The sequence below is a fragment of the Octopus sinensis genome, unplaced genomic scaffold (genome assembly GCF_006345805.1).
Source record: "Octopus sinensis unplaced genomic scaffold, ASM634580v1 Contig12787, whole genome shotgun sequence".
Lineage (NCBI taxonomy): Eukaryota > Metazoa > Mollusca > Cephalopoda > Octopoda > Octopodidae > Octopus > Octopus sinensis.
Window position 1 is genome coordinate 767 of NW_021832732.1, and position 27,314 is coordinate 28,080.

The window sequence follows — 27,314 nt, forward strand, 5'->3', positions numbered from 1 at the left end:
AAATTAAGAAATTCTCTAGCTACATTAGTTTTTACTACTAGATTAAATACTGGGTTATACTATAAACTGTTCCATTTCCTATTTTTATGCTGCATATTCCCTACATTTTTTTTTATGTATTTAATCTTACTAGGTTTTACTTATGTTTCCATAACTTAGCAGTGTAGTAAAAGAGAATAGAATAAGCATCAGACTTAAAAAGCAAGTCCTGTGATTGATTTGTTCAGTTAGACACTCCAAGGCAGTGCTCCAGCATGGCCACAGTCCAATGATTGAAAACAAATGAAAGATAAAAATTAGAATTTCCCATTTAAGATTTCATGCTAATTTATGTTCCAAACGCCAGCTTACTAATGACAAATTAATTTCCTATATTCTTAATTATTTTCCAAATTAATTACAAAAATAACAAACTATTTCCTCAGAAATGTAGTGAAAAGGTCAAAGCCCACCAACCCCTTTGCCTAAAGCAGGCCTTCACTTTTCTCCAGGCGATAATTCTTTCATCAAGGTTAAACAAGAGATTGTTTCAAGAGACACAACCTAAATTTTTTTTTTTTTTTTTTTTTTTGCAAATGAGATATAAATAACGAATAAAAATTATTTGTATCTTGTTTTCCTTCTTACCATCACATTGACATTTTCTGTTACCGTGATGGAAATGGAAAAGAAAGTTCAGATTAAGTAGTTTGAAATCTCCTGGAAGACTAAGGAACAATAGAAATTGTGTAACCAGCTACAAGGAATAATCGCTAAAAGAATCTGATTGAAATAGCTGTCACTTTGACAGCACTGTTATACTAATCTAATAACATATATGAAGTAAATTTGTGAGCAAAAATATAAATAAATGTAAAATATTACTGTTCGTTTATGTGATTGTTCTCTTCTGTTTTAGTGATATCCAAACAAGATAATAGCGTCAGCAAAAAAATGAAAGAATATGAAAAAGCTAAAAATTATTTCATTGAGAGATTGGGTTTGCATTTCAAGAAGACGTCAAGTAAGCTAATTTGTTTATTTTTTTTATTATTGTTTTTATTTCTGTGTGAATTTTATTTTGCTTTACCTGCAATGTGTGTTGTCTCTGTCTTTCGGTTCCAGTCATTTTGGCAGACTTTCTCTTATTTTCTTACAAGCAAATTAATTGGAGTTCTTGTATGATAGTGATTTTTTTCGTTACCCCGCCCCCTTATCCCTCTCTCATCTCCTTTTTATTTTTTTCACCTTTACCTTTGTTGTTACTAAGACTTCCCATATATAGTTGTTCTTACGCCTCCTTTCTTGCAATATAAAAATAAAATAAACAATTGGAAATCTTGTGTGTGTGTGTGTATGTGTGTGCGCGCACACGCTTATGCCATAAATGTGAGCTTAGTTGTGTGGTTAAGGAGTTTGCTTCCCAACCATGTAGTCTCAGGTTCGGTCCCACTGCATGTAACTTTGGGCAAGTGTCTTGTAGATAGCCCCAGGCCAACCAAAGCCTTGTAAGTGAATTATATATATACACACACACATACACTTTTCTTTCAGAGTATCATTATAACTCTCCAACAAGCAATAATGTGAAACTCTGAGTAACAGTTTGTGGAGATTCTTTTGGATTTAATAGGAAACATATTACTTCAGTAGTTGAGTAATATTTTTTCTACCTTGTTTTGTATTCATGTTCCCACTTGTGTGTGAGTGTGTCTATATATATATATGCTAAATGAATAAATATTCAAATATGTTTATATAGATATTGTTATTAATTATTTTCATTAGTAAAATGAATAATAACAATAATAATACAGGTGGCCAACAAGCAGAAGCCGATAACTGACAAAGCCAAAATTTTGTAATTAATTTATAATTATATTAGGGCACATGTGGTGCCAGCATTGTTGTGAAAATCAAACTCGAAAAATCCTCTAAGAAAACCACCAATCACTGGAAAAATAAGCACAACAGAAATTGGGCTACAAGCAAAGACATTAACTTAGCATCTTGACAGAAAGCTGTAGAATGAGGAAATAGATATCTCTGGATCAACTGATATCAAATTTTGAGAGTTTACTTCCCTTAATTCTCATCAGCAGGTCTCACTATATACCTAGGGTTAAAAACTTTGCTCGATTCATTGTGCTTGGTAACTGTTGAAAGCTAGCGCCAAATTCAAAAATGGTGTCAGTGAATAAAATGACTAAATAAATAGATATTCAAAAATAATTATATAGATCATCATCATCATTTAACATCCATTTTCCATGTTAGCATGGGTGGGATGGTACCACAAGAGCTGGCCAGGCCGAAGCCTGCACTGAACTTCTGTGACAGTTTTGGCAGATTTTTTACAGCTGGATGCCCTTCCTAATGCCAACCACTCAGCAGAGTGGACTTAGTGCTTTTTATGTGGCACAACCACAGGTAAGGTGAGTAGTGCTTTTTATGTGGCACAAGCGAGGTTAGTTTTGGCAAGGTTTTTATAGTTGCTCTTCCGAACACTAACCACTTTACAGGGTTTGTACTTTGGGTCCACTTCAGATTAAACTGGATGAAGAAAGTGTTTGATGTTTAGTGTCCAGTAGAAGGGAGGAGTGTTGCTATTTATAGGAACTTTACCTAGAGCTCACCTAGCCGTAGTTGTAGGTGGAACATATTCTTAAAGTAGGTCATGGTTGGCTTTTTTTTTTTTTTTGCAGTGTTCTTAGTATTTCTCATTAGTTTTGTGTACTACCTGTTGCATAGAGTACATTGTCCACTTAGAAGTATTTTGTTAGCTTTGATTCATTTTGTGCAGTTTTGGTTGCTTGTTTATTAGTAACGTGTATATTATTCTGCCTAAATAGAGAATTCCCCAAAATAGTACGTGGTCTATACATGGATGATGCACTTTTCACCCTGTTTAACCCCTCCAACCTAGAAATAGAAAAAAAATTAGGAAGAAATTATTTTTTAAGAAGGTAGGGCTTTCTATATCAATAGAAGAAGAACATAACTCACTTACTAGATGTTACGCTAGATCTAAGTACTGGAATATACAAGCCATATCACAAACCAAATGCAAACCTTAAGTACATACACAAAAGTTGTAATCACCCTAGATGTATAACCCAATCAATAATAGAGCAAATATCTACCCAGATTTCAGATCTTTCAGCAAACAAAGAAATATTCAAATTAAATGAAGATTACTATAACTTAGCACTAGAGAAGGTGGGATACTTGGAAAAATTAAAATTCTGCAACAGAAACACTGATAGAATAAATGCATATAGTAAGATGACTGGCTTCTGTGCCGGTGGCATATAAAAAGCACCATCCGAACGTGGCTGATGCCAGCGCCGCCCCGACTGGCTCCTGTGCCGGTGGCACATAAAAAGACCATCCGAACGTTGCCAGCGCCGCCTTGGCTGGCTTCCGTGCCGCTGGCACGTTAAAAGCTCCAACCGATCGTGACCGATGCCGGACCCCCCCCCCCCCCCGGCACCTGTGCAGGTGGCACGTAAAAAGCACCCACTACACTCGCGGAGTGGTTGGCGTTAGGAAGGGCATCCAGCCGTAGAAACTCTGCCGGATCAGTCTGGAGCCTGGAGCAGCCCCTGGCTTCCCAGACCCCGGTCAAACCGTCCAACCTGTGCTAGCGCGGAAAACGGACATTAAACGATGATGATGATGAAGATAGACAATCCTAACATTAGTTACAGAATACTTGATAACCTAAACAGCACCACAGACTACCTAGGGAAGACAGAGAGGATGCCTATAAAGGTGGGAAGTTTGAAAACATAGAACTTCGCCACAGAGTACCTGACAATAAAAGGAAGTGTTGGTGTTTAAAGGATTTGTACCCCATACAGAATTAAATAACCAGAATAGCAATTAGAAGCATTAATAAGCTGCACCTTAGTAGAGGAGAAAACCTATTTCTCTATTACCCACAAGGGGCTAAACATAGAGGGGACAAACAAGGACAGACAAACGGATTAAGTCGATTATATCGACTCCCAGTGCGTAACTGGTACTTATTTAATCGACCCCGAAAGGATGAAAGGCAAAGTCGACCTCAGCAGAATTTGAACTCAGAACGTAGCGACAGACGAAATACTGCTAAGCATTTCGCCCGGTGTGCTGATGCTTCTGCCAGCTCGCCTAAGGGAGAAAACCACTACTGAAACTTGACTTGTCCTACAAACAATTATACCAAAAATATTTCTAATACTACAGAGTGGTATATAATTCCATTCAGGAAACAGGTAGCTTCAGACCTTCCTAATGTGTTCTATTCAGTGTTGGAAAGACACTTTCCTAGAAATAGCAAATACTACAAAAAATTTTAGTACATATAGAGCTCAACTGGCTTTTTCTTATAGCGGTAATCTCGCACAAATTATAGCTGCTCACAATGGAAACAAGATTAGCAACTACCGGGAAGATCATGATAACAAGAATACATATAATAGATTAATAGTAAATAACAACAATATTAACATAAGCAATGAAATTGTAATTAATCACACTAGGTGTCAGAGGAGATATTTTGATAGAACTTGCGTTCAAAGAGAAACAACCCTAGAATACTCTCTCGCGAGAAACTAGAACTGCTAGTAAGTGCTGTACCCAAAATGACATCATTAGAGGCATCAGAAATAACTTGGAAAATAATTCAGGGAAGATCACTAGTAAAGCTAACATCGCAAATAATAATAGAAATAAACAAACTAGTCTCTGTTGCTGTGCAAAAAATAGGTGTCTGTTAAATTCTAAATGTAAAACAGAAAATGTCTACAAATGTAAAGTTACCTCTGAAAATAGGATATACTTTTATATTGGTGCAAGTGCACTCTTTGTCAAACAAAGGTTTGCTAATCATTTAAGTTCATTTAAAGATAGGGTAAAAATAAATAATACTAGCCTAAGTAAGTTAATTTGGTCGCTTAAGATAAAAACAAAATCTATTTAATTGATTGGGAAATAATTAGTGCCGCTAAAGCTTATAAAATAGGTGGAAAGAGATGTGACTTATGTGTGGAAGAACTGTACCAAAATCTTCAAAATATACATGAGTAAACACTTAAGAACAAGCACTGAGATGTCTTCACGCTTAACTACCGACTGGTTTCCCTTACATCAATAATCAGCAAGATGTTCGAAACCATCCTTAAGAAAAGTATGATGCTCCACCTCCTAAACACAGCCTCGATCACTGATTCCCAACACGGCTTCGTGCTGAAGAGATCATGCTTGACCAACTTACTAGTAATGGAAGAATTGGTGACGCGCATCCTCGATGATAGTGATGCTGTTGACATCGTTTTATTGGACTTTGCCAAAGCTTTTGACTCGGTAAACCACCGCCTACTACTTGTCAAGCTTCAAGCATATAGTTTCCATCCGGATATTGTACGATGGGTTGGTGCCTTCCTCTCAGATCGCTCCTTCCAAGTTCAAGTTAATGGTTCGCAGTCCGACGTCTCCAGTGCGAGGCAGTGGCGTGCCTCAAAGTTCAGTGCTTGGGCCCTTGTTGTTCTTAGTCTTCATAAATGACTTGCCCGACGACCTCATGCAACACACCCTTCTATTTGCCGACGATATCAAACTGGTCGCTCCTCGTGGTAGTATAGAGGATCTTCATCGATGCCTCCACCAAATTTGGAAGTGGTCTAACGATTGGGACCTGTGTCTGAACGTGTCAAAGTGCTGTCATCTGCCTGTCGGCTCTACTCCTGCAACTCAACTTGATTTCGAGCCGGGTCGTCTGCTGCTGGAGAGGACCGATCAGGTAAAGGACCTGGGTATCTTGGTGGATTCCTCCTTTTCGCCTTCGGCCCAGTGCGTCCATGCTGCCAACAAAGCGCGCGGAATTCTGTTTTTGATTCGACGGTCATTCGGAATGCTCACAGCAGCCATATTCCTGCCACTCTATGTCACGCTGGTGAGACCCATATTGGAGTATGGGATTCAAGCCTCTTCTCCTTATCTCCTCAAAGACATACAGCACCTCGAAAGAGTCCAGAGGCTGGCTACCCGCATGGTTCATGGTCTCAAAAATTTGTCCTACGAAGAAAGGCTGAGGAGGCTCGACCTTTGTTCTCTTGAAAAACGCCGCCGCCGTGGTGATCTCATTCTCATAAGCGGGAAGTGTAACCTCTCGAAAGAGCTGTTCTTCACTCCTGCTCCGGAGCGTCGGCTGCGGGGTCATTCCGAAAAGCTCTACCTGCGACGATTTCATCTCAATCGAAGGAGAGGAGCTTTCTCCGTCCGGGTTGCGGATCCGAGGAACAAGCTGCCAGACGAGATGGTGAAGATGCCGACGACCGCTTTGTTCAAAGCCTCCCTGGACCTCAAGTGGCCTGAACTCTTTACATGAACACCACCCTGTACTTAACTCCATGTCCCCCTACATGGCCTTGCTATTTGCTTTTGAGCCAAATTAACTAACTAACTAACTAACAAATAGATTTTTAGTTGGTTCAAATAAATGCAATACTAATAAATGAGCAACCAAAGCCCCCAAAAATGAATCAAAGCTAACAAAATACTTCTAAGTAGACAATACTGCAAAAAAATATAATAAAGACAGCCTTGATCTATTTCAAGAATATGCTCCACGTACAACTATGGCAGTTCTTAATGCACATGACTGATAATATTGCAAGGTTGCATTTGCAACAATGTGCAATCACTGCAGTGGAAAACATGCATAGGTCATGATGATATGCTGTAAATGACTAAAAAAATAAATTATTGATGTGCAAATCTCCATTCTCCTTATTATTGATATATTTATTATATACTGGTACTTATTGAAAGAGTACAATGGACTTACCATGAGGAGTGGCAAGTTCAATGCTTCAGACAGTGTCCTTCTTGGAGAAGTTGAAAAGAAAGAAATAATTTCACCTTAGAAAACGTAAAACTCTGTCTCTCATTTATTTGTCTCCTCTTAACTTTTCCCTGAAGAAGAACTCTTCCTGAAACGTTAGATTTTCCACTGCTCATGGTAACTTCATTGTATGCTTTTTATTAATTTTACTACAAAAGTCTTGTTAATGCAGACCAACAGCAGCCTCTTATGAACCAGTTTCATCATATATATATATATACATGTGTTACCACTAGAATAAGAATAGCCTGGGCAAAGTTTAGAAAGCTTCTACCCCTACTGGTGATAAGGGGCCTCTCGCTCAGTGTGAAAGGTAGATTGTATGATGCATGTGTGCAAACTGCTACGCTTCACGGCAGTGAAACATGGGTCATGACTGCGGAGGACATGTGTAGGTTCGAAAGAAATGAAGCTAGCATGATCCACTGGATGTGCAATGTCAGTGTGCACACATGACAGAGTGTAAGTGCCCCGAGAGAAATGTTGGACATAAGAAGCATCGGTTGTGGTGTGCAAGAGAGATATTTACGCTGGTATGGTCATGTACTACAGATGGATGAAGAGAGATGTGTGAAGAAGTGTCACTCCCAAACAATCCAGGGTAGAGGTAGACCCAGGAAGACATGGGGATGAGGTGGTCAAGCATGACCATTGAATGTTGGGCCTCACAGAGGCAATGACGAAAGACTAAGACCTCTAGAGATATGCTGTGACTGCAAAGACCCGGCAAATAAAGTGAGTTCATGGCTGTATCCGACACCAGTTTCGCATAACCAGCCCCAGCCCATTCAAAAGTTCCTTGGATTGTAGGGTGACCTACAGTGCTTGAGGAGACCTATTGAGTCAAGTGCATCAAAATAAAAATCAAATGGAAATTGTAGTTGTGATACCCATGCTGGTGGCATGTAAAAAGCACCATCCGAATGTGGCTGATGCCAGCTTTGGACAACCTGAAACTATAGCAGAAGACATTTACCCAAGGTGCCATGCAGTGGGACTGAACCCAGAACCACGTGGTTGGGAAGGAAGCTTCTCACCACACAGCTATGCCTACACCATATGGCAAATTTCCATTTGTTCCTGGTAGATTTAATCTTTAATTTAACAGGAGTGGCAACATTGCCTGAGCAATAACATGACTCATGGATGAGAGGTGTTCTTTTTTTCACAATCTGTGAAATTTTCTAACTTTGTGGACTCCTCTTGAGGTGTAAGGTATGACTATGCAATTAAAAAGTCCATTACCCAACCATCTGGTTTCAGGTTCAGTCCCACTGTATGATACCTTGGCAAATGTTTTTTATAGGTCTAAGTTGCCCAGTCTTAGAAGATTTTAGTGTGTGTGTGTTTCCTTGTCTTGACGTTGCATAGCTATGAGTGTGACCATGACTGTGAAGTCATTTCTTTCTAATCCTTTAAGGAAGAATCCCCTTGCTTGGAAACAATGAGGGTTGGTAATATGATGAGCATTCAGTTGAAGGAAATCTGTTGACAAAATCTGTCTGACTCGTGTGGGCATTAAAATGATGATGATGAGGAAACTTGCTGGAAGGAATAAAAGAGTGAGAAATAGATATGAGGAAAAGGGTATAGGAACAGCCATTAAAATATGAATAGCATGATGGGATGGTCACAGTTGGATTGCCTTTTGGTCATTTGATTACTGAACTGCTCAGTTGGAGCTAAACATCAACAAGAATAATATTTAACTTACAATGAGCTTGTTTCATAAGGAGGTAGAGTTCATAGTTTTAACCCATGGTATTCAGATAATTCTCGCAAATATAATGCAAAACATGTAGCATGTTAGGGCTGGATACGGCCAGTTTAAATACTAAACAGTTAGAATGTCGAGTTGTATTATAATTTGGGGTTAATTCATTATCTTGTTTACTATTAGTGTTAACCCCCTTGTGGGTTTGGACCAAGCAACCAGAAACCATTTTAGTGCCCCCACCCCCATCCCCGATTCCTCCAAGTTTTCCATCCAGAAATTATCAGCAACATCACCAGGAGTTCAATCTCCTCATGACTTCCTTTCAATTATAGAAAGCATTAACAAAAAAAAAAATAAATAAATAAAAATAATGAAATAAGAATAAAATATAGAAATAGAATTTAAAAAAAAAATTTAAATCAACTAATATTTGGCTGACAACAACAAAAAAAGAAAAAAGGAGAGGTGTGAAACAGATAATGAGATATTAACGAAAATAATGAAAAAATATTAATAAAGTAAGGCTTGATTTTTATTCCATTTATGGTTTGTGTATATTTCCGAATGTGCCTGCTGTTGCTATGGTGTTGTGGTGGGAAGGTGGTCGTGGGGGCAGTGGACAAATTCTTAGGGCAAAATTGAAAGACCACCTCTATCAATTGTTAGTGGAGAGTGAAGTGGCTGTTGAGATTTCATTCAGTAAATATCCCTGGTTTGACATTAGGTTGGGGGAATTAATTTAAATAATAATAATAATAGTTTAAGGAATAATAATAATAATAATAATAGTAATAATAATAATTTAAATAATAATAATGAGAATAATAATTTAAATGATGATGATGATTATAAAGTATAATAAAAATTGATGAAATAGGAAAAACACATTTATAAATAACCGATGAATTAACTCACATTTGCCAAGACGAACAGACATTGTTCTTGTCACAATTGGAAAAGCACTTTGTTGTAATGTGAATCTTTTATTACTTTGCCACAAAGTCTTTCTCTTTCGTATTTTAAAAGAAACTAATGATAAGAAGCAGCAAGGTGATTTAATTTTTTTCTTCTTTTTTTGGGGGGGATTGTATTGTATTGTATCGTATTGTTTTGTATTCTATTAAATGTAATATCAAAAAGATGAAGGAGAGAAGGCAAAAAAAACCAAAAAAAAAACCTAAAAAATTACAAGAAAAAAAATTTCTGTAAATAAGATAGCAAATATTTCTGCCATAAATTGCAAATTTGTCTTTAGGCAAAAAAGCTGAAGGTCCATTAGACTTGGTTGAATGACTTGTGAATGGCTTAAAACATGGGTTTCAAGCTTATGTAATCTAGTTTCAGTTAAGTAGCGCTGATATTTTCATAAGTTGTGGTGGTATTAAAGTTGATGTCTCAAAGATGTTTTCTGATCATCTTCTAGAACTCAATATTTGCTTCAGAGATTTTAGATTGAAATCTTAAAATAATTTCACTGGCAAAATATGGTTTTATTTTACTTTTTTTTTTTTTTATATATATTTAATTCATAGAGTAATAATTCTTCAGGTTTGAGCAGTTGTGTTTTTGTTTTCCTTTTATAACATTCATGGTAATTATGCATGTGTATACATGCATACACGTGTCTTTATATTTAAAAAAAAACACCACTTGAGCGTGGCCATTGCCAGTACTGCCTGACTGGCCCTTGTGCTGGTGGCATGTAAAAGCACCCACTATACTCTCGGAGTGGTTGGCATTAGGAAGGGCATCCAGCTGTAGAAACTCTGCTAGATCAGATTTGAGCCTGGTGCAGCTATCTGGTTCACCAGTCCTCAGACAAATTGTCCACCCATGCTAGCATGGAAAGCAGATTTTAAACAATGATGATGATGATGATGTCTGTTTACATATGTGTGTGTGTGTAAGTGTGTATATATATATATGTGTGTGTGTATATATATGTGCATATATGTTTGTGAATGGGTATATATATATGTGTATATTGTGTGTGTGTATTTGTGTATATATGTATATTTCTGCTTCAGCAACTCAGTGGAAATGACACTGACTATAGATTAAAAGATAAAAAATTTGTTACAGGTGGAACATTGGTAAGGTACAATGACTCTAGTATCCATGTGCAAGGTTCAGTCAAATTCTTTTATATAGTCTATCTACCTATATTATCACTAGACTTGTGATACTGTTTAATTTCTTGAAGGAAAGCATTGAATAAGGGCTGTCTGATACAGTGTCAGACTTCTTCCTTCCCTCTTGCCTACTCATCAGTCATAACATGGCTTTTTTTTTTCATAGCAATCTTGGTAAAATACATTCAAGCAACCTGTGTACAGTTTATACATAAAGCTTTTAGTTTGCTTCTGTTGTTTTTTGCCACATACAGCTTCTAGTGTTGTCTGTGTAATTGCCAGCAAGTCTGGCCTAAACCCATCAAGTTCAGCATCCTTGTTTCTTTTATTTTTATTTTTATTTGAACAGGTTAACACAAGTTTTCTCATAGAACATGAACTTTCGATACTAGCATTCATTTTTCTCCAGATGATTTTATATTTAATAGCTTTGCAGCAACAGACAAGAGAGTTTCGCAAGTGGTGTTGCACATTTTAAGAGAGATATTTTGCACAATATTATGTATGTTAGTCTGGTTACATATTTTAAAAATTCTTTTCCACAAGAGAACGAGCTGGTCTCCAATCAAGAAGCAAGACTCTTTAATTGGAATTTTGATAGCATTATGATTATGTACATACCAGATGTTTCTCTTCATATTATGAGTAATGTTTGGAATATACTTTTACCACTGTGAGTTATATCAGTTGGTATTACACAGGTTTATTAATAATATTTTTACTTTTGCCAAATGTTGGTGATTACATGATCTAATTTAAATGAGCACTAATTAATGCCAACAAAATAAACATTGGCGATGCTTTGCAGCATACAAAAACCACAGGGGCTACTCAGAGGTATTGCAAGCTCTTCTGAATCCATTGCAATGTCAGAAACCCTTCTGTATTATTAGCAGGCATCTCAGGATCACAAGTGTTTCATCCATGTAAGCATTGCCTGAGTTGGGCAGTGAGGTCTGAATTAGCAGTGAGGTCTGAATTAGTAGATGAGTTCTATGTACAGTTTCTTGTGAACTACAGCCATCTTGAGCTGGTTTCAGCTGCCATGCTAATCTCCTTAACCCTTTAGTGTTCAGATTACTCTGTTAAATGTAATATTTTTTTACTCAAATTGTTTTTAATTAATACTGCATTATCTTATCGTTTTTGAGGTTTCAATGATGAGATTGTTTGTTTTTAGAATGTCAATGTAGATTAGGTGTGAGAGGCCAGATATCGCCAGTTTGAATATAAAACATAGAATATTTGGGCTGGATATGGCCAGTTTAAACACTAAAGGGTTAATGGCTTTCTTTAGTTGTCTGGATTCGAGATCTGTCTTCTGCAAGAAGTGGCACATTGACCTAGTTAGAAAGCCAGGGTGGCTGACTTTGATAGGGAATGGGGTCGTGTACCATTCTTTAATAAGTGCATCTTTGACCAAGTCCTGATATTTGGTTTCCTTCCACTGGTGAGAAATGTTGAGCCTGCCCTCCTAGGGCTCTGCAAGTTCAACCACATCGATTATTTTTGCACTCTTCAGTAACAGGAACATGTCTGGTTGGAGCAGTGTTACTGCTGCCTCTTCTCTGAGTAAATTGAAGTTCCATCCATCCATTTTCTCTGTCCGCTGGGAGGGTTAGAAGTAGAGTCCTCATGTTCCATCTCCATTGGGCCCTACCAGAAGCTACTGTTAATGCACTTTCCAGCTGGATTTCTAAGTGCGGCCAACTGAGTCGGATATTATCCATCTTGTTATTAGTCTACTCCTAGGTTTTCTGTTGGTTGGCTTGGTTTGAAGAAACTGCCTTGTGGTTCTTTCCTGCCAACATTCTAATCACGTGCCTTATAGTGCCAGAGTTGTGACCTCTCAATGCAGAAGCTTGATTTGGAGAGACACCTTGGCATCTGAGCTTTGTACCCTGTCAAATAATGTTACACTAGAGATCCTTTGGCGGAATCCCATTTCAGCTGTTTGATTTCACTATTGTTCTCTTTCAGTCATTAGTCATAGTTGAGGAAAGGCGTGCAAACTGAATTCAAGATAGCAAGTTTTTAAAACCAAATTGAAGATAGTAATTTAAATGCTTTAAAGCAAATTTGTCATTTACATATTTTGCCACAATAAAATACAACCCTTGTTCACTGTAAAGAGGTTAATGAAAGAGTGGTGACAACATTGAGTCAGGAGAACCCTTTAGTTTGTCTGAAGACATGACAGTCTTTCTACTGTTGGTGCCATGATAAAATGAACCCATTTCTATGAAGTATTTGGTGTTGGGAAGAGCATCTAATCATAAAAATCATACAAAAAAAATGCAAAGTTTAAACAAGTTGTGGTCACCTGACACATCAAAGGAGTAACTCTACATAATTACTTGCACTGTGACAACCCACCCAATCCATGCCAGCACGAAAGTCATCAACATTGTCATAATTCTAATGTCCATTTTTTCCATCCTTGAATCGATTAGAAGGAATTTGTTGAGGTGGAATTTCCACAGCTGGCTGCCCTTTTTGTTCCCAACTTTCACTTGTTTACAAGTAAGGTAATATTTCCCCATGACCGGACATGTTTTTGAGGGAGATTAGAAATGAAGGACACTGCTTTATATGATGGTGATATTTACCTACAACTCACGCAGTGTCATGGCAAGGAGACAGTAAAATGCATGTGTACACACACATATCATCATCATCATCTAACGTCATCTACTTTTCCCTGTGTGCATGTGCCAGACGAAATCTTTTGATGCAGAGTTTTTACTGCCAAGTGCCCTGCTTGTCACCAACCTCACTCGTTTCCAAGGAAGGTTATATTTCCCCATGGCCACTTGTTTTTCATGGAAGACTGAAAATAAAGAACATTGCTTGTATGATGATGATGATGCTCATTTACAACTGTCACCTGACATCAAGACAAAAGTGTGTGTGTACATACACACACACACACACATGTGCATGCATGCCCACATGCATATACAATGGGTTACTTTCGATTTCCATTTGCCAGAACCACTGACAAGGCTTTGGTTGGCTCAGGACTATAGAGAAAGCCACTTCCCCTAAGTGTCGTGTTGTAAGACTGAATGCAAGACTACGTTGATGGAAAGCAAGCATTTCAACTACATAGCCATGCTTGATCCTGCAATAAACGTTCCAGAAAATTATATATAAAGTAGGCACAGATGTGGCTGTGTGGTAAGAAGCTTGCTTCCCAACCACATGGTTCTGGGTTCAGTCCCACTGTGTGGCACCTTGGTCAAGTGTCTTCTATAGCCTCGGGCTGATCAAAGTGGAATTGGTTGATGGAAACTGAAAGAAGCCCATTGTATGTATGTGTATGTGCATCTTTGTGTTTGTATTTGTCCCCTACCACCACTTTTAACAACTGGTGTTGGTGTGTTTACATCCTTGTAACTTAGCAGTTTTGCAAAGGAAATCAATAGAATAGGTGTCAGGAGTAAAAAAAAAAGTTCATGGGTTGATTCATTCAACTGAAGCTTCTTCAAGCTGGTACCAATGCATGGCCACAGTCTAATGACTGAAGCAAGTACAAGGTGTGTGTGTGTGATGGGCTCTTACAGTTTCCTTCTACAAAATCCACTCACAAGGCTTGAATAATGATGATGCATAATTCTGAGAATATGAGATTATTAATGATTTTGAAGTAACTCTAGTGATGTGTATAGAATTAGTTCAGTGCGAATGATTATCTACCGTAATATTTATAATGTCCTACCTTTTCTCTCTTCCCTGACAGGTGATCGAATACAGATGGTGTTTAAATCAATTAACCACCGCAAACCCAACAAACTGTACATTTTCTCTATAAAGATTGATGAAAACAGCAAATACCTTGGTAAGTACTAAACTGTAATGATGTGGTTTCATGATGTAAGGTGATAAGTATTGTGGTATTGATTGCGATGGTGGTGGTGTTGGGGGTAGTGGCTGTGTGTTGATAGCAGAAGTATAGGTGATAGTGTTGTACTTATTGTGTTAGTGACAGTGGTAATGTTGGATGTAGTGCTGTGGTACTGTGTGTGTTGCTTTATTGGTTTTAGTTGTAGTTTTGGGCCACTGACTATGTGAAGGTAGTGATATTGTTGGCTGTTGTATTGCAGTATCGATTGTGCTCATAGTGGTTTTGGTTCTGTTGTTATGTAGTGTGGCCGTTGTACTGTTGATGTAGTTTCAATATTGTGCATTATTGAAGGCAGCGAGCTGGCAGAATTGTTAGCATGCTAGGCAAAATACTTAGCGACATTTCATCCATATTTATATTAAGAGTTAAAATGTTGCTGAGGTCGACTTTACCTTTCATCCTTTTGGGGTTGATAAAATACAGTGAAAAAACATGTAATTTACGTACTTTTTTTGCAAAAATAAAAATAAACTTTAGTTGGTATGTAAATTACATGAGTAGATTATTTCCAGAATTTTTTCAGAAATTTTTTTTGTTGAAAAAAAAAGACATACAAAACGTAAACATTTGTACTGGAAGTTGACTCATTTAGTGTCAGAATAGCTTTTTACAGAAAAAAATAATGGCTTAAATACAATGAAGTCGACTTTTATTTATGCTGGGTGGTTAACTAGTCTTTAAAGTCTGACGTTCATGCTGGTAAACACGATCCAGGCCATATTTTACGTTGCTTGGAGTTTCTACCTATCACAATGGAGCACCATTGACATACATAGTGATATGAATATTCCTGACTGAAAAAAAATGTAATGATATGGATAATCTTGATTGTATATTTTTATTTTTGTCTGTTTATTACTAGGCACAGTTTTAAGTTTGTCATACTGTTCGCGCCAATTTCAAACATTGGTTTCATTAACATTAAAATGCCTTCTGGCAACTCTATTGCCACATTTTATGTGCAATAAATTGCTTATATTTTCAAGATGTCCTGGAAACAATAAATTGTTTATATTTTCAAGATTACATGGAAGCATAACAGTACATGAAATAATTTAACAAACTTTTTAATGCATTTCCTAATAACTTTTAATTATAAAAATGTAATTGAATTTCTTTTTATACATCGATTGCCTATGGGGGTCACGTAGAATAAAATAGGAATCAAAGGGGTCCTTGGATGAAAATGGTTGGGAACCTCTGGTGTAGCTGATCAATGGTACTCTAAACAGCTGTGATTTAGATACCTATTTCTTTACTACCCACAAGGGGCTAAACAAAGAGGGGACAAACAAGGACAGGCATAGGTATCAAGTCGATTACATTGACTCCAGTGCGTAACTGGTACTTTATTTATCAACCCCGAAAGGATGAAAGGCAAAGTCGACCTCAGCGGAATTTGAACTCACAACGTAACGGCAGACGAAATACCGCTAAGCATTTCGCCCGGCGTGCTGACGTTTCTGCCAGCTCGCCGCCTAAATTTAGATACCACCTGACAGGAGGTGTAAAAGAGACAGATTGAAGATCACTTGGCAGTGGACATTTTCAAGATGTCCTGGAGACAGTCAACATTACATGGAAGAATAGCAGCTGATCAGACCTAGTGGGGAAACTTGTTGCACAACGCGTTTAGCAACACAGGAAGACATGATAATAAATATTGTCCTTGGAGTGTGGGTAGTGATGTAACATTGTTTTTGCATACTGTAGTGAGTATAAGGCTGCTTGTGTGTTGTGTTGGGTGGGAAGTTCTAGCTACAAAATTCATTGTACATGTAGTACTGAATGCAATACTACAGAGTTGGTGAAATTTTGCTTTTATATGATATATGATAATGATATTAATTATAATATATAATAGTTTCAAATTTTGGCACAAGGCCAGCAATTTTAAGTCGATTATATTGACCCCAGTATTCAACTGGTACTTAATTCATCAACCCCCACAAAAATGTGAAAGGCAAAGTTGACCCTGGTGGCATTTGAACTCAGGACATAAAGACAGATGAAATGCCACTAAGTATTTTGTCTAGCATGCTAATGATTCTGCCAGCTCACTGCCTTAATATGACACATTAGAACATACAGGTCTGTATTTAAGAGATGAGGAATTATTTACAATTGATGCATATTTGTCCCCCTCTTGTTTGTTGTTAACATAATGTTTTGGCTGATATACACTCCAGCCTTCATCAGCTGTCTTGGGGAAATTTCAAACCTGGGTTCTCATTCCTAAGGTATTTTTCGATGTTGTTATTATTCAGGTCACCACCTGGAGTCGAACTCGGAATCTTGGGGTTAGTAGACTGCGCTCTTAACTACTACGCCATATGCCCAGTGGAGGCGCAATGGCCCAGTGGTTAGGGCAGCGGACTCGCGGTCATAGGATTGCGGTTTCGATTCCCAGACCGGGCGTTGTGAGTGTTTATTGAGCGAAAACACATAAAAGCTCCACGAGGCTCCGGCAGGGGATGGTGGTGATCCCTGCTGTACTCTTTCACCACAACTTTCTCTCACTCTTACTTCCTGTTTCTGTTGTACCTGTATTTCAAAGGGCTGGCCTTGTCACTCTCTGTGTCACGCTGAATATCCCCGAGAACTACATTAAGGGTACACGTGTCTGTGGAGTGCTCAGCCACTTACACGTTAATTTCACGAGCAGGCTGTTCCGTTGATTCGGATCAACCGGGACCCATGTTGTCGTAACCGACGGAGTGCTTCCATGCCCACGGGTATGAATGATAATGATAATAACATCGAAAAATACATTAGGAATGAGAACCCAGGTTTGAAATTTCCCCAAGACAGCTGATGAAGGCTGGAGGGTATATCAGCCGAAACGTTGTGTTAACAAGATGAGGACAAATATCTGTCAATTGTAAATAATGTACATAAGATCTAAGATCATATGTAATATATAATGATATAATATGTAAATAATACTTTTTATATAATATTAACATTATAATGTACTCAAATACAAAAACGAAGCTTACATATATGACATGTTAGTTTTTTTGTTTTCTTTTTCCTTTAGTTACTGAGTGCCACCCGTTGGTCCCAAACATAGAGGAACTTGTTCAAAAGTTGAATGCAACCAATAACTTGAGCAACTTCATTCTGTCAATGAGAAAAGCTTTCAAAAGCCTCTGCCACTGAAATGTAATATCTTTCCACAGCAGTTTATTCCTGATCTGGAGATGTGGTGTGTTTACGCTACCCTGCAGTTTACCTCAGACTAGAAGATGTGGTCTGTTTCTACAGCAATGACATCAGGGTGTGGCTACACTGTGTTTTTTGCTTTTTTTTAAAAAATATATATATATATGTATATATTTTATTTTGCTTGAATCTCTGTTACCGTATGGGAAGCTTTTGTAAACTCGGTGTACATGTGGTCATGATTATGTTTTTTTTTATGTTGTGAGTGTTAGTCTTGGTGATCGTCTCTCTTACAAACACACACACACACACACACAGACATTGATCTGTAAATATGTATATTCATGCACATACTTTCATTGGGTACACACATTCATTTCTCTTTGTCTCTTTCTGTATATGCTAGGGTCCTGTGATGAGCCTGCGAAACTAAGCTGCATGGGGGGCTGAATCAAACTGTTTTAAATAAAAGTATATGCAACTCCTTTTTCTTTCAAATGTCCACTCACTATATAGTATATATATATATATATATATATATATATATATATCGATGGGTGAATGAATTATCCTATGTTTACCGTCAACATGGAAAATTCGATGAACTGATACCAGGGTAGCAAATTCACGTCAGAAACACGGTTGAAGCAACCTATCCAAAGGTAGAAACTCCGAGTTCATGTGCAGAAATTTGTGTGTTATATATGAATAAATAAATAAATGGAGTTGAACGAAGATGTTAATAAAATTCCTTTACTTTCAACATATGTTTCGAAGACAACATGGTTTTATTCCAAAGGAATAAACAGTGTAAGATGCAATCTTCTCATCAGGAAAGAAAGGGACCCTCTCTCAACAACAAGACAACATAATAATTACGATGACTGCCTATATATATATATATATATATATATATATATATATATATATATACACACACACACACACACACCACACACACACACACATACACATGCACATACACAATATAGCAAAATAAAAGCAGAATCTCACATCCCACCTCGTTTTATCAGTTGCATTTGATTAGTCTACTTTTAATTCTGTTTCCTTTTTAAGTGTGAATTTGAAGAATAAAGGAAGAAAATAACCAAAACATTTAAACGTCTTTTTCTATTTTGTTTTATCTTGGGAGGCTCATCTATGCCAATAGCAAACACTTGCACTGGTTCTACTTCACTTCTTTATTATTTATTTATCAATTGCTCAACTGTTTAAAATATAATATATATATATATATATAAAAAAAAAAACTTAACTACTGGGGTCAATTCATTCAACTACAAATTCTTCAAGCTGGTGCCCCAGCATGACCACAGCCTAATGACTGAAACAACTGAAAGATAAAAGATATTTAACCAAATAACTAAACAGTTGTTTGGTTACTTGTTTGGCTAATTACTCAGTCAATTTGGCTTGTCAACGCACTGGTTCTACTACTCTTCTTAAATCTTTAAATCCTTAAAAATGTTTCAGCCCGAAAGCTGCGGCCATGCTGGGGCGCCACCGTTGAATGAGCTACACTAGTATGTGAAACCACCTCTGGTACGTGGCACTTGATCAACAAGGGAGTTCGATGCCGCTGCCTGCATCTGTGTTTCCTGCTGAGATGTAGGTTCATCTGGGACCCCCGACAAGAAGAGATCTAGTTTAGTTTTAAAGAAACCCACATCCACACCATGCAGGTCTCTCAGGCATTTAGGTAGGATATTGAAGAGCTGTGGTCCTCTGAAACCCAAGCTGTTGCAGTATCTGGTCCTGTATTTTGATGGTGATGTTGGGATCTTTGGCACCATGCAGTGGCGCCCCGTTCTGCGGTTGGGGTAACTTTGAATGCCAAAGTTTGGGACAGGACCCTTCAGGATTTTCCAGATGTATATCACTGCATATCTCTCCCACCTTTGCTCCAGGGAGAAGAGTTTTAATACTTTCAGTCTTTCCCAGTAGCTGATATGTTGCATTGATACAATATTCTTAGCGTAGCTTCGTTGAATTGCTTCGAGTTCTGCTGTTAACTTTATATTGTGTGGTGACCATACTTGGGAGCAGTAGTCCAAGTGGCTGAGGATGAATGTCTTCCAAAGGACCATCAGTGTCTCCTTGTCTCTTGTTCTGAAAGTTCGGAGAATCCATCCAGCTAGCCGTCTGCATTTTATTACCAAATTAGTAATATGCACTTGGAAAGATGCATCATTGCTCATGTCAATGCCCACGTCACACACTGATTTTGATTCAGAAATTACAATTCTTCTCGGGCCAGTGTATCCGGTCTGCATGTCGTTTACCTTTGTGTGCTGGTAGCGCAGGGCCTGGAACTTCCCTGCATTAAACTGCATGTTGTTGTCCTCAGCCCACCTGTATATTGTATCCAACTCCTGTTGCAGGTGTGCAATATTTCCAGAGTTTTGTATTGTGTGGGAGACTTTTGTATCATCTGCATAGCTAGCAAGGGTGGCCATCTTAGCAACTGAGGGCATGTCTGAAAGGGCCACTATGAACAGCAGTGGCCCCAAGACAGTGCCCTGTGGAACACCGCTTGTTATTTGTGTTTCCTTGGAGGTGGCTCCATTGGCCACAACTGCCTGCCTTCTATCTTTTAGGAAGTTGTGCAGCCACTCTCCAAGTTTTCCGCCTATGCCGAGACCACGCAGTTTGTGACAGATCATACCATGGTCGACTTTATCAAAGGCTTTTGCAAAGTCGAGATATATCACATCTACGTTTGAGCCATTTAGTAGCTGTTTTAACACCCAGTCGTAGTGTTGCAGGAGCTGTGTTAGGCAGCTTCTTATTTATTTTTTCATTGGTTATCTATTTAATCAATTGACAAATAAATAATAAAGAAGTGAAATTGAACCAGTGTGTGTATTATTGGTATAACGACCCTCTCGAGATACAACAAAATATATTTTCACTACATGAATTCACATCAAGAACTTTAAAAAAATGAAATACAAAAACTAAATGTCTCAGTCTTTATTTATTTCTTTTGTTGGCCTGCTTTTGGAAAAGATATGCATGTCATAATCTCTCACCAATATTATAGTAGCTGTGCATAGAAATTATTATTGCAATAAAATATTCTCTTCTGTTGATTTTTTTGTTTTGTTATATGTTTACTTGTTGAAGGGCAATGCAATGTTAGAATCAACTGAGCGATGGATAAAATGACTTACAGTAGTTCCTGGTTCGTTCCCATTGAAGTCGGTTTTATGACATCCTTCAAGAGTCTGCAGTATAACGACCCTTCTCGGGTCATATAGACCCATAGAGTCAATTTCCTGGTTTCTGTGGCGTATTCCCCACCTTTATAGGACGCCGTTCTGTTGCAGAATTTCTCATTTTTGCCAGCTGACTGCACTGGGGCTCCATGAAATGAAGTGTTCATCATCATCATCAGTCATTGATATCAATGATTCTGTCATCGTCAAGAGTTATAATTAAGGCAGCGAGCTGAAGCATCAGATGAACTGTATTTTCAGTACTTGTTCTGCCTCTTGACGTTTTGGGTTCAATTCCTGTTGAGATCACCATTACCATTTATCCTCTATGGCAACATTAAATAAAGTACCAGTCAAGAAATGAGGTCGATGGTATGAACTAGCTCCCTTCTGTCACAATCACTGGCCTTGTGCGAAAACCAGACAATAATACTGCTATTATTATTATTATCATCATCATTATTATTCCACCGAGGTCAACTTTCCTTTTCCGGGTCAATAAATTAGGTACCAGTTGAACACTGGGATCGATGAAATCGACTATCCCCTCTCCCAAAATTGCCACCGTTGTGGCAAAATTTGAAATTATTATTTTTATTATTGAAGGCGGTGGGAGCTGGCAGAAACGTTAGCACGCCGGGCGAAATGCTTAGTGGTATTTCGTCTGCCGTTACGTTCTGAGTTCAAATTCCGCCGAGGTCGACTTTGCCTTTCTTTCTGCCAGGATTAAATAAGTACCAGTTACTCACTGGGGTAGATATAATCGACTTAATCCGTTTGTCTGTCCTTGTTTGTCCTCTCTGTGTTTAGCCCCTTGTGGGTAGTAAAGAAATAGGTCTGCCGCTACGTTCTGAGTTCAAATTCCGCTAAGGTCGACTTTGCCTTTCATCCTTTCGGGGTCGATTAAATAAGTACCAGTTACGCACTGGGGTCGATATAATCCACTTAATCCTTGTTTGTCCTCTCCGTGTTTAGCCCCTTGTGGGCAGTAAAGAAATAGGTATTTCGTCTGCCGCTACGTTCTGAGTTCAAATTCCGCCGAGGTCGACTTAGCCTTTTGTTGGTAAGCATAAAAAAAAATTAAAGCTGTAGTTGAGGAAAAGGTAGCTGACATGAAGGACCGGAAGACATCTGAATATTGGAAAAGATGTTACTTGTATCATGATGATTCGTGCAGGGTATAAAAAATGCCGACATCATGATTGCTGCTCAATGTTCTGAGAACAGTAAAAAAGCTGTAAGAGATGACGTAAGGAAATATGTGAATATCTCCTCTTGCACTTTTGGGGTGCAAGTTGGTGCAATCACTTTCCGTTGCTTTTATATCCAGACTCTACCAGTCAAAGAAAAACACAAAACGCAGACGTAAAAAATAGATATACTTTATTGTTTTATAGTGAGAGATCAGTGGTATATTGATGTCCTTGGTTCTGGGCGCGCAAGGCTGAAAGTTAATCGATTGTAATATTTACAATGTTCAGCCGCTAAAAACAGAACGGGTCAAAATGGCGTCCGGAGGAAGAAGATGATGTCTGCAACAATTCAGGTTAAAAGTCTTCGGCCAAAAGACTGCTGCTATCAAAACCGGAGAGAGAGCGAATTAAACGTCTGCTTCTATGAAAAGCCTGCCGCTGTCTGTCGGACGCTAATGGTCAACGCTTTACGCTCCCTTGCCTCTTTGTTAAGGCTCGCTCTCCCTTGCCTCTATAAGCTAAGGCCACGTCAGCAAAATTCCCTCTTTCGGACTTCGTGTATTCGCGAGAGGGCGTTGCGCGCGCGCGCTGTTGTATAGGATCACTACAACGTGGATAGCTGCAAGGGAAATTACGAAGCCGTAGCCAGCAGGAATTCTGACTGCGTCCGTACGTCGGGATTCATCATGTCTTTGAACAGGGCCTCGGGCTCATTTTAGACGGCTACGTTTTAGTGGAAGCACTCCGTCGGTTACGACGACGAGGGTTCCGGTTGATCCGAATCAACGGAACAGCCTGCTCGTGAAATTAACGTGTAAGTGGCTGAGCACTCCATAGACACGTGCACCCATCCTCAACGTAGTTCTCGGGGATATTCAGCATGACACAGAGTGTGACAAGGCCGGCCCTTTTGAAATACAGGTACAACAGAAACAGGAAGTAAGAGTGAGAGAAAGTTGTGGTGAAAGAGTACAGCAGAGATCACCACCATTCCCTGCCGGAGCCCCGTGGAGCTTTAGGTGTTTTCGCTCAATAAACACTCACAACGCCCTGTCTGGGAATCGAAACCGCAATCCTACGACCGCGAGTCCGCTGCCCTAACCACTGGGCCATTGCACCTCCACCAGACGGCTACGTAAAGTTGCTGGAGACAGTGGTCAAACTCTGGCTAGAAACCGTTGCTGCTGGAAGGCAATATGAGTAGCTGCGGCATTCGGCTCCTTGCCATACTTCTGAAAAGTGTCAGTTTTTCGGAGAATTTCTACGAAATACCAAGCCCCAATTTTTGGCCGTCTAATTTTCCCGATTGTAATCCTATGGATTAGTACGTGGGGGTACGGTTGAAGAACAACAACAAACTGCTCTGTCAGCAATACTTTGTTGGTAGACAAGATCCATGCGGTGTTCGAAGATTTTTCCAGGAACGCATGTGCCAGGTTCCGGGGTCATCTTGACGCGTGTGGAAGCAAAACTGTTATTGTTCAGTCATACTCTAGGTGTTATTTTTTGATTAAAAAAAAAAAACTTTTATTTTTGGATGGAATATTGTTTTCCTTTTTATTTTTCTGCAAACTGTCAATTTAGCCGAAACATCCTGTATATATAACATCACGCACACATGTAAACTATAATTATATATATTCGACATAAATAATCAGTACTTGTATTAATACTAAATTACCTGTTGTGTTGATTGTCTATAAACAAAAACATGAAAAAACGGATTTATTAAACCGTATGTTGTGTAGGTAGGTACGCACGTATCTATATAAATATTTTTGTGTTTTCGTGTGTACAAGTCTAATACATACAGACATACATACAGACCGACAGACATAGTTGTTTGTGATGGATTATCAGCTCTCTCTTAGAACACCAGGCTAACAATATTGGTGCGTATTTTGGTGGTAGGGTCCGAGGCTATAGTTCATCATCATTCTATATTGTAAATCCATGGTTGTATTCCCAGTTATAATGTTTTTTTTTTTTACACGACAAGGCATAAACAATAGTCATTATATATTTCTTAAGGCGGTGAGCTGGCAGAGTCGTTAGTACGCCGGGTGAAATGCTTGGCGGTATTTCTTCTGCCGCTACGTTCTGAGTTCAAATTCCGCCGAGGTCGACTTTGCCTTTCATACTTTCGGGGTCGATTAAATAAGTACCAGTTACGCAATGGGGTCGATATAATCGACTTAATCTGTTTGTCTGTCCTTGTTTGTCCTCTATGTGTTTTTAGCCTCTTGTGGCTAGTAAGAAATAGGTATTTCGTCTGCTGCCGCTACGTTCTGAGTTCAAATTCCGCCGAGGTCGACTTTGCCTTTCATCCTTTCGGTGGTCGATTAAATAAGTACCATTTACGCAATGGGGTCGATATAATCGTTAATCCGTTTGTCTGTTTTTCTGTCCTTGTTTGTCCTCTCTGTGTTTAGCCTCTTGTGGGTAGTAAAGAAATAGGTATTTCGTCTGCCGCTACGTTTCTGAGTTCAAATTCCGATTCTGAGTTCAATTTTTGCCTTTCATCTATTCGGGGGTCGATGAACTAAGTCGATTACATGGGGTCGATGTAATCAACTACCCACCTCTCCCAAATTTCAGGCCTTGTGCTTTCAGTAGAAAAGATTATTATATATTTCTTTATTGTAGTAAATTTGGCTTACCGCTGTTTCTAGCAGTCATTATAGGTTCGTTATTGATTTGTTAACTCAGTCGGATCAATGAGCTAATAGAAGTAATTCTGAGTGGCCAGTGGCATGTATTTGAACAGCGTAGGAGTGGCTGTGTGGTAAGTAGCTTGCTTTCCAACCACATGGTTCCGGGTCGGTCCCACTGCGTGGCGCCTTCGGCAAGTGTCTTCTGCTATAGCCTCGGGTCGACCGAAGCCTTATGAGTGTATCTGGTAGACGGAAACTGAAAGAAGCCTATCGCATATATGTATATATATATACGTGTGTGTATGTGTTTGTGTGTCTGTGTTTGTCTCCCCAACATCGCTTGACAACCGATGCTGGTGTGTTTACGTCCCTGTAACTTAGTGGTTCGGCAAAAGAGACCGATAGACTAAGTACTAGGCTTACAAAGAATAAGTCCTGAGGTCGATTTTCTCGACTAAAGGCGGTGCTCCAGCATGGCCACAGTCAAATGAAAGAGCTTAGACAAATACAGGTATATCAAATACCATATAACATAAATTCTTGATGTATTAAATATCTTTCCATCTCTGAAACATGTCTTTATGATTACCAAACAGGAAAGGGGAGATAATCTCAAGAATCAAGTTTATCCAAAGGTGACATACCATTAAGAAAAAGAACATGCTTATTGCCTGGAGATAAGAAGACAGTCGTGGACGCGTGTTTGTGACTCAAAAGCCGTTACCATCAGTACGACTATTGTCCAACCTTATCTCCCATAGCCGAGGGACTCAGGTATCTTTACAGGGCTTATTTGATGAGTGGGACGGAATCATTCTCAAACTGGAATTTGGTAGACGGAAACTGAAAGAAGCCCTGAATGTGCCACGTGGTTGATAAAATAGGTGATTAAGTTCATTACTCATGTAAGCTATGGCGAGATTTGAACTTAGGATGCACAGAGCCGGAGTAAATATCGCAAGACATACAGTCCGACATTCTTATTGTTCTGCCGTGTGTGTGTTTGTGTTTGTGTTTGTCCCCATACTGCCGGAAAACCGGTGTTGATTTGTTTACATCCTCGTAACTTAGCGGTTCATCAAAGATCGAATACGTAACAAACCTAATAGTAAAAGTAAATATTGCGTCGATTTGTTCGATTAAAGCCTTCAAAACCGTGCCCCAGCATGGTCGCAGTTTAATGACTGAAGCAAGAATAAGAATCTAAGAATATGTATGTAACGACGGTGCACCAGCATGGCCGCAGCTCTGAGCTGAAACTAGAGAAAAAAAAAAAAAGTAAATGTATAGGCGCAGGAGTGGCTGTGTGGTAAGTAGCTTGCCTACCAACCACATGGTTCTGGGTTCAGTCCCACTGCGTGGCATCTTGGGCAAGTGTCTTCTGCTATAGCCCCGGGCCGACCAATGCCTTGTGAGTGGATTTGGTAGACGGAAACTGAAAGAAGCCTGTCGTATATATGTTATATATATATAATGTTGTATGTGTATGTATATGTTTGTGTGTTTGTGTTTGTCCTCTAGCATTGCTTGACACCGATGCTGGTGTGTTTACCTCCCCGTCACTTAGCGGTTCGGCAAAAGAGACCGATAGAATAAGTCCTGGGCTTACAAAAAATAAGTCCCGGGGTCGATTTGCTCGACTAAAGGCGGTGCTCCAGCATGGCCGCAGTCAAATGACTGAAACAAGTAAAAGAGCAAAGAGCATGTATGCCTGTATATGTGTGTGTGCGTGCGCGTGGACGTGCGTGTGTATGTGCGCGCGGGCATGTTTATGATAATACCCGATATTGAAAGGAAGACATTTTTCTTTAAATTCACATTTTCTAGAATTAATTAATACCACTGAGAAATTTTAATATTGATTAACAGAGTATTTGATTCTATTCAATATACGTAAAAAGAGAAATGTACTGTTATATAAAACTGATAAGTGGATGGATGGATGGAAGCACTCCGTCGGTTGCGACGACGAGGGTTCCGGTTGATCCGAATCAACGGAACAGCCTGCTCGTGAAATTAACGTGTAAGTGGCTGAGCACTCCACAGACACGTGTACCCTTAACGTAGTATCTCGGGGATATTCAGCGTGACACAGAGAGTGACAAGGCCGGCCCTTTGAAAATACAGGTACAACAGAAACAGGAAGTAAGAGTGAGAGAAAGTTGTGGTGAAAGAGTACAGCAGGGATCACCACCATCCCTGCCGGAGCCTCGTGGAGCTTTAGGTGTTTTCGCTCAATAAACACTCATAATGCCCGGTCTGGGAATCGAAACCGCGATTCTACGACCGCGAGCCCGCTGCCCTAACCACTGGGCCATTGCGCCTACACAAGACTGATAAGTATTTATGAACAGACTATTGCGGGTTAAAAAAAAGAAGGCCGTCTAATTAGAGTGAGCTTCTTTTTTGGATATATGAACTACTGATGATGTATGTATG

At 39.0% G+C, this 27,314-nt stretch overlaps 1 protein-coding gene across 1 annotated transcript; it reads left to right on the forward strand.

Annotated features, from left to right (window-relative positions):
• The first annotated feature begins 886 nt into the window (after positions 1–886).
• Positions 887–18,273, forward strand: LOC115229478 (kinetochore protein Spc25-like). The gene is made up of 3 exons (XM_029799817.2): positions 887–1,003; positions 14,460–14,558; positions 17,665–18,273. Exons 1-3 carry the CDS (start codon positions 934–936, stop codon positions 17,784–17,786), a joined length of 291 nt encoding a protein of 96 aa, XP_029655677.1. The 5' UTR covers positions 887–933; the 3' UTR covers positions 17,787–18,273.
• The last annotated feature ends 9,041 nt before the right edge of the window (positions 18,274–27,314 follow it).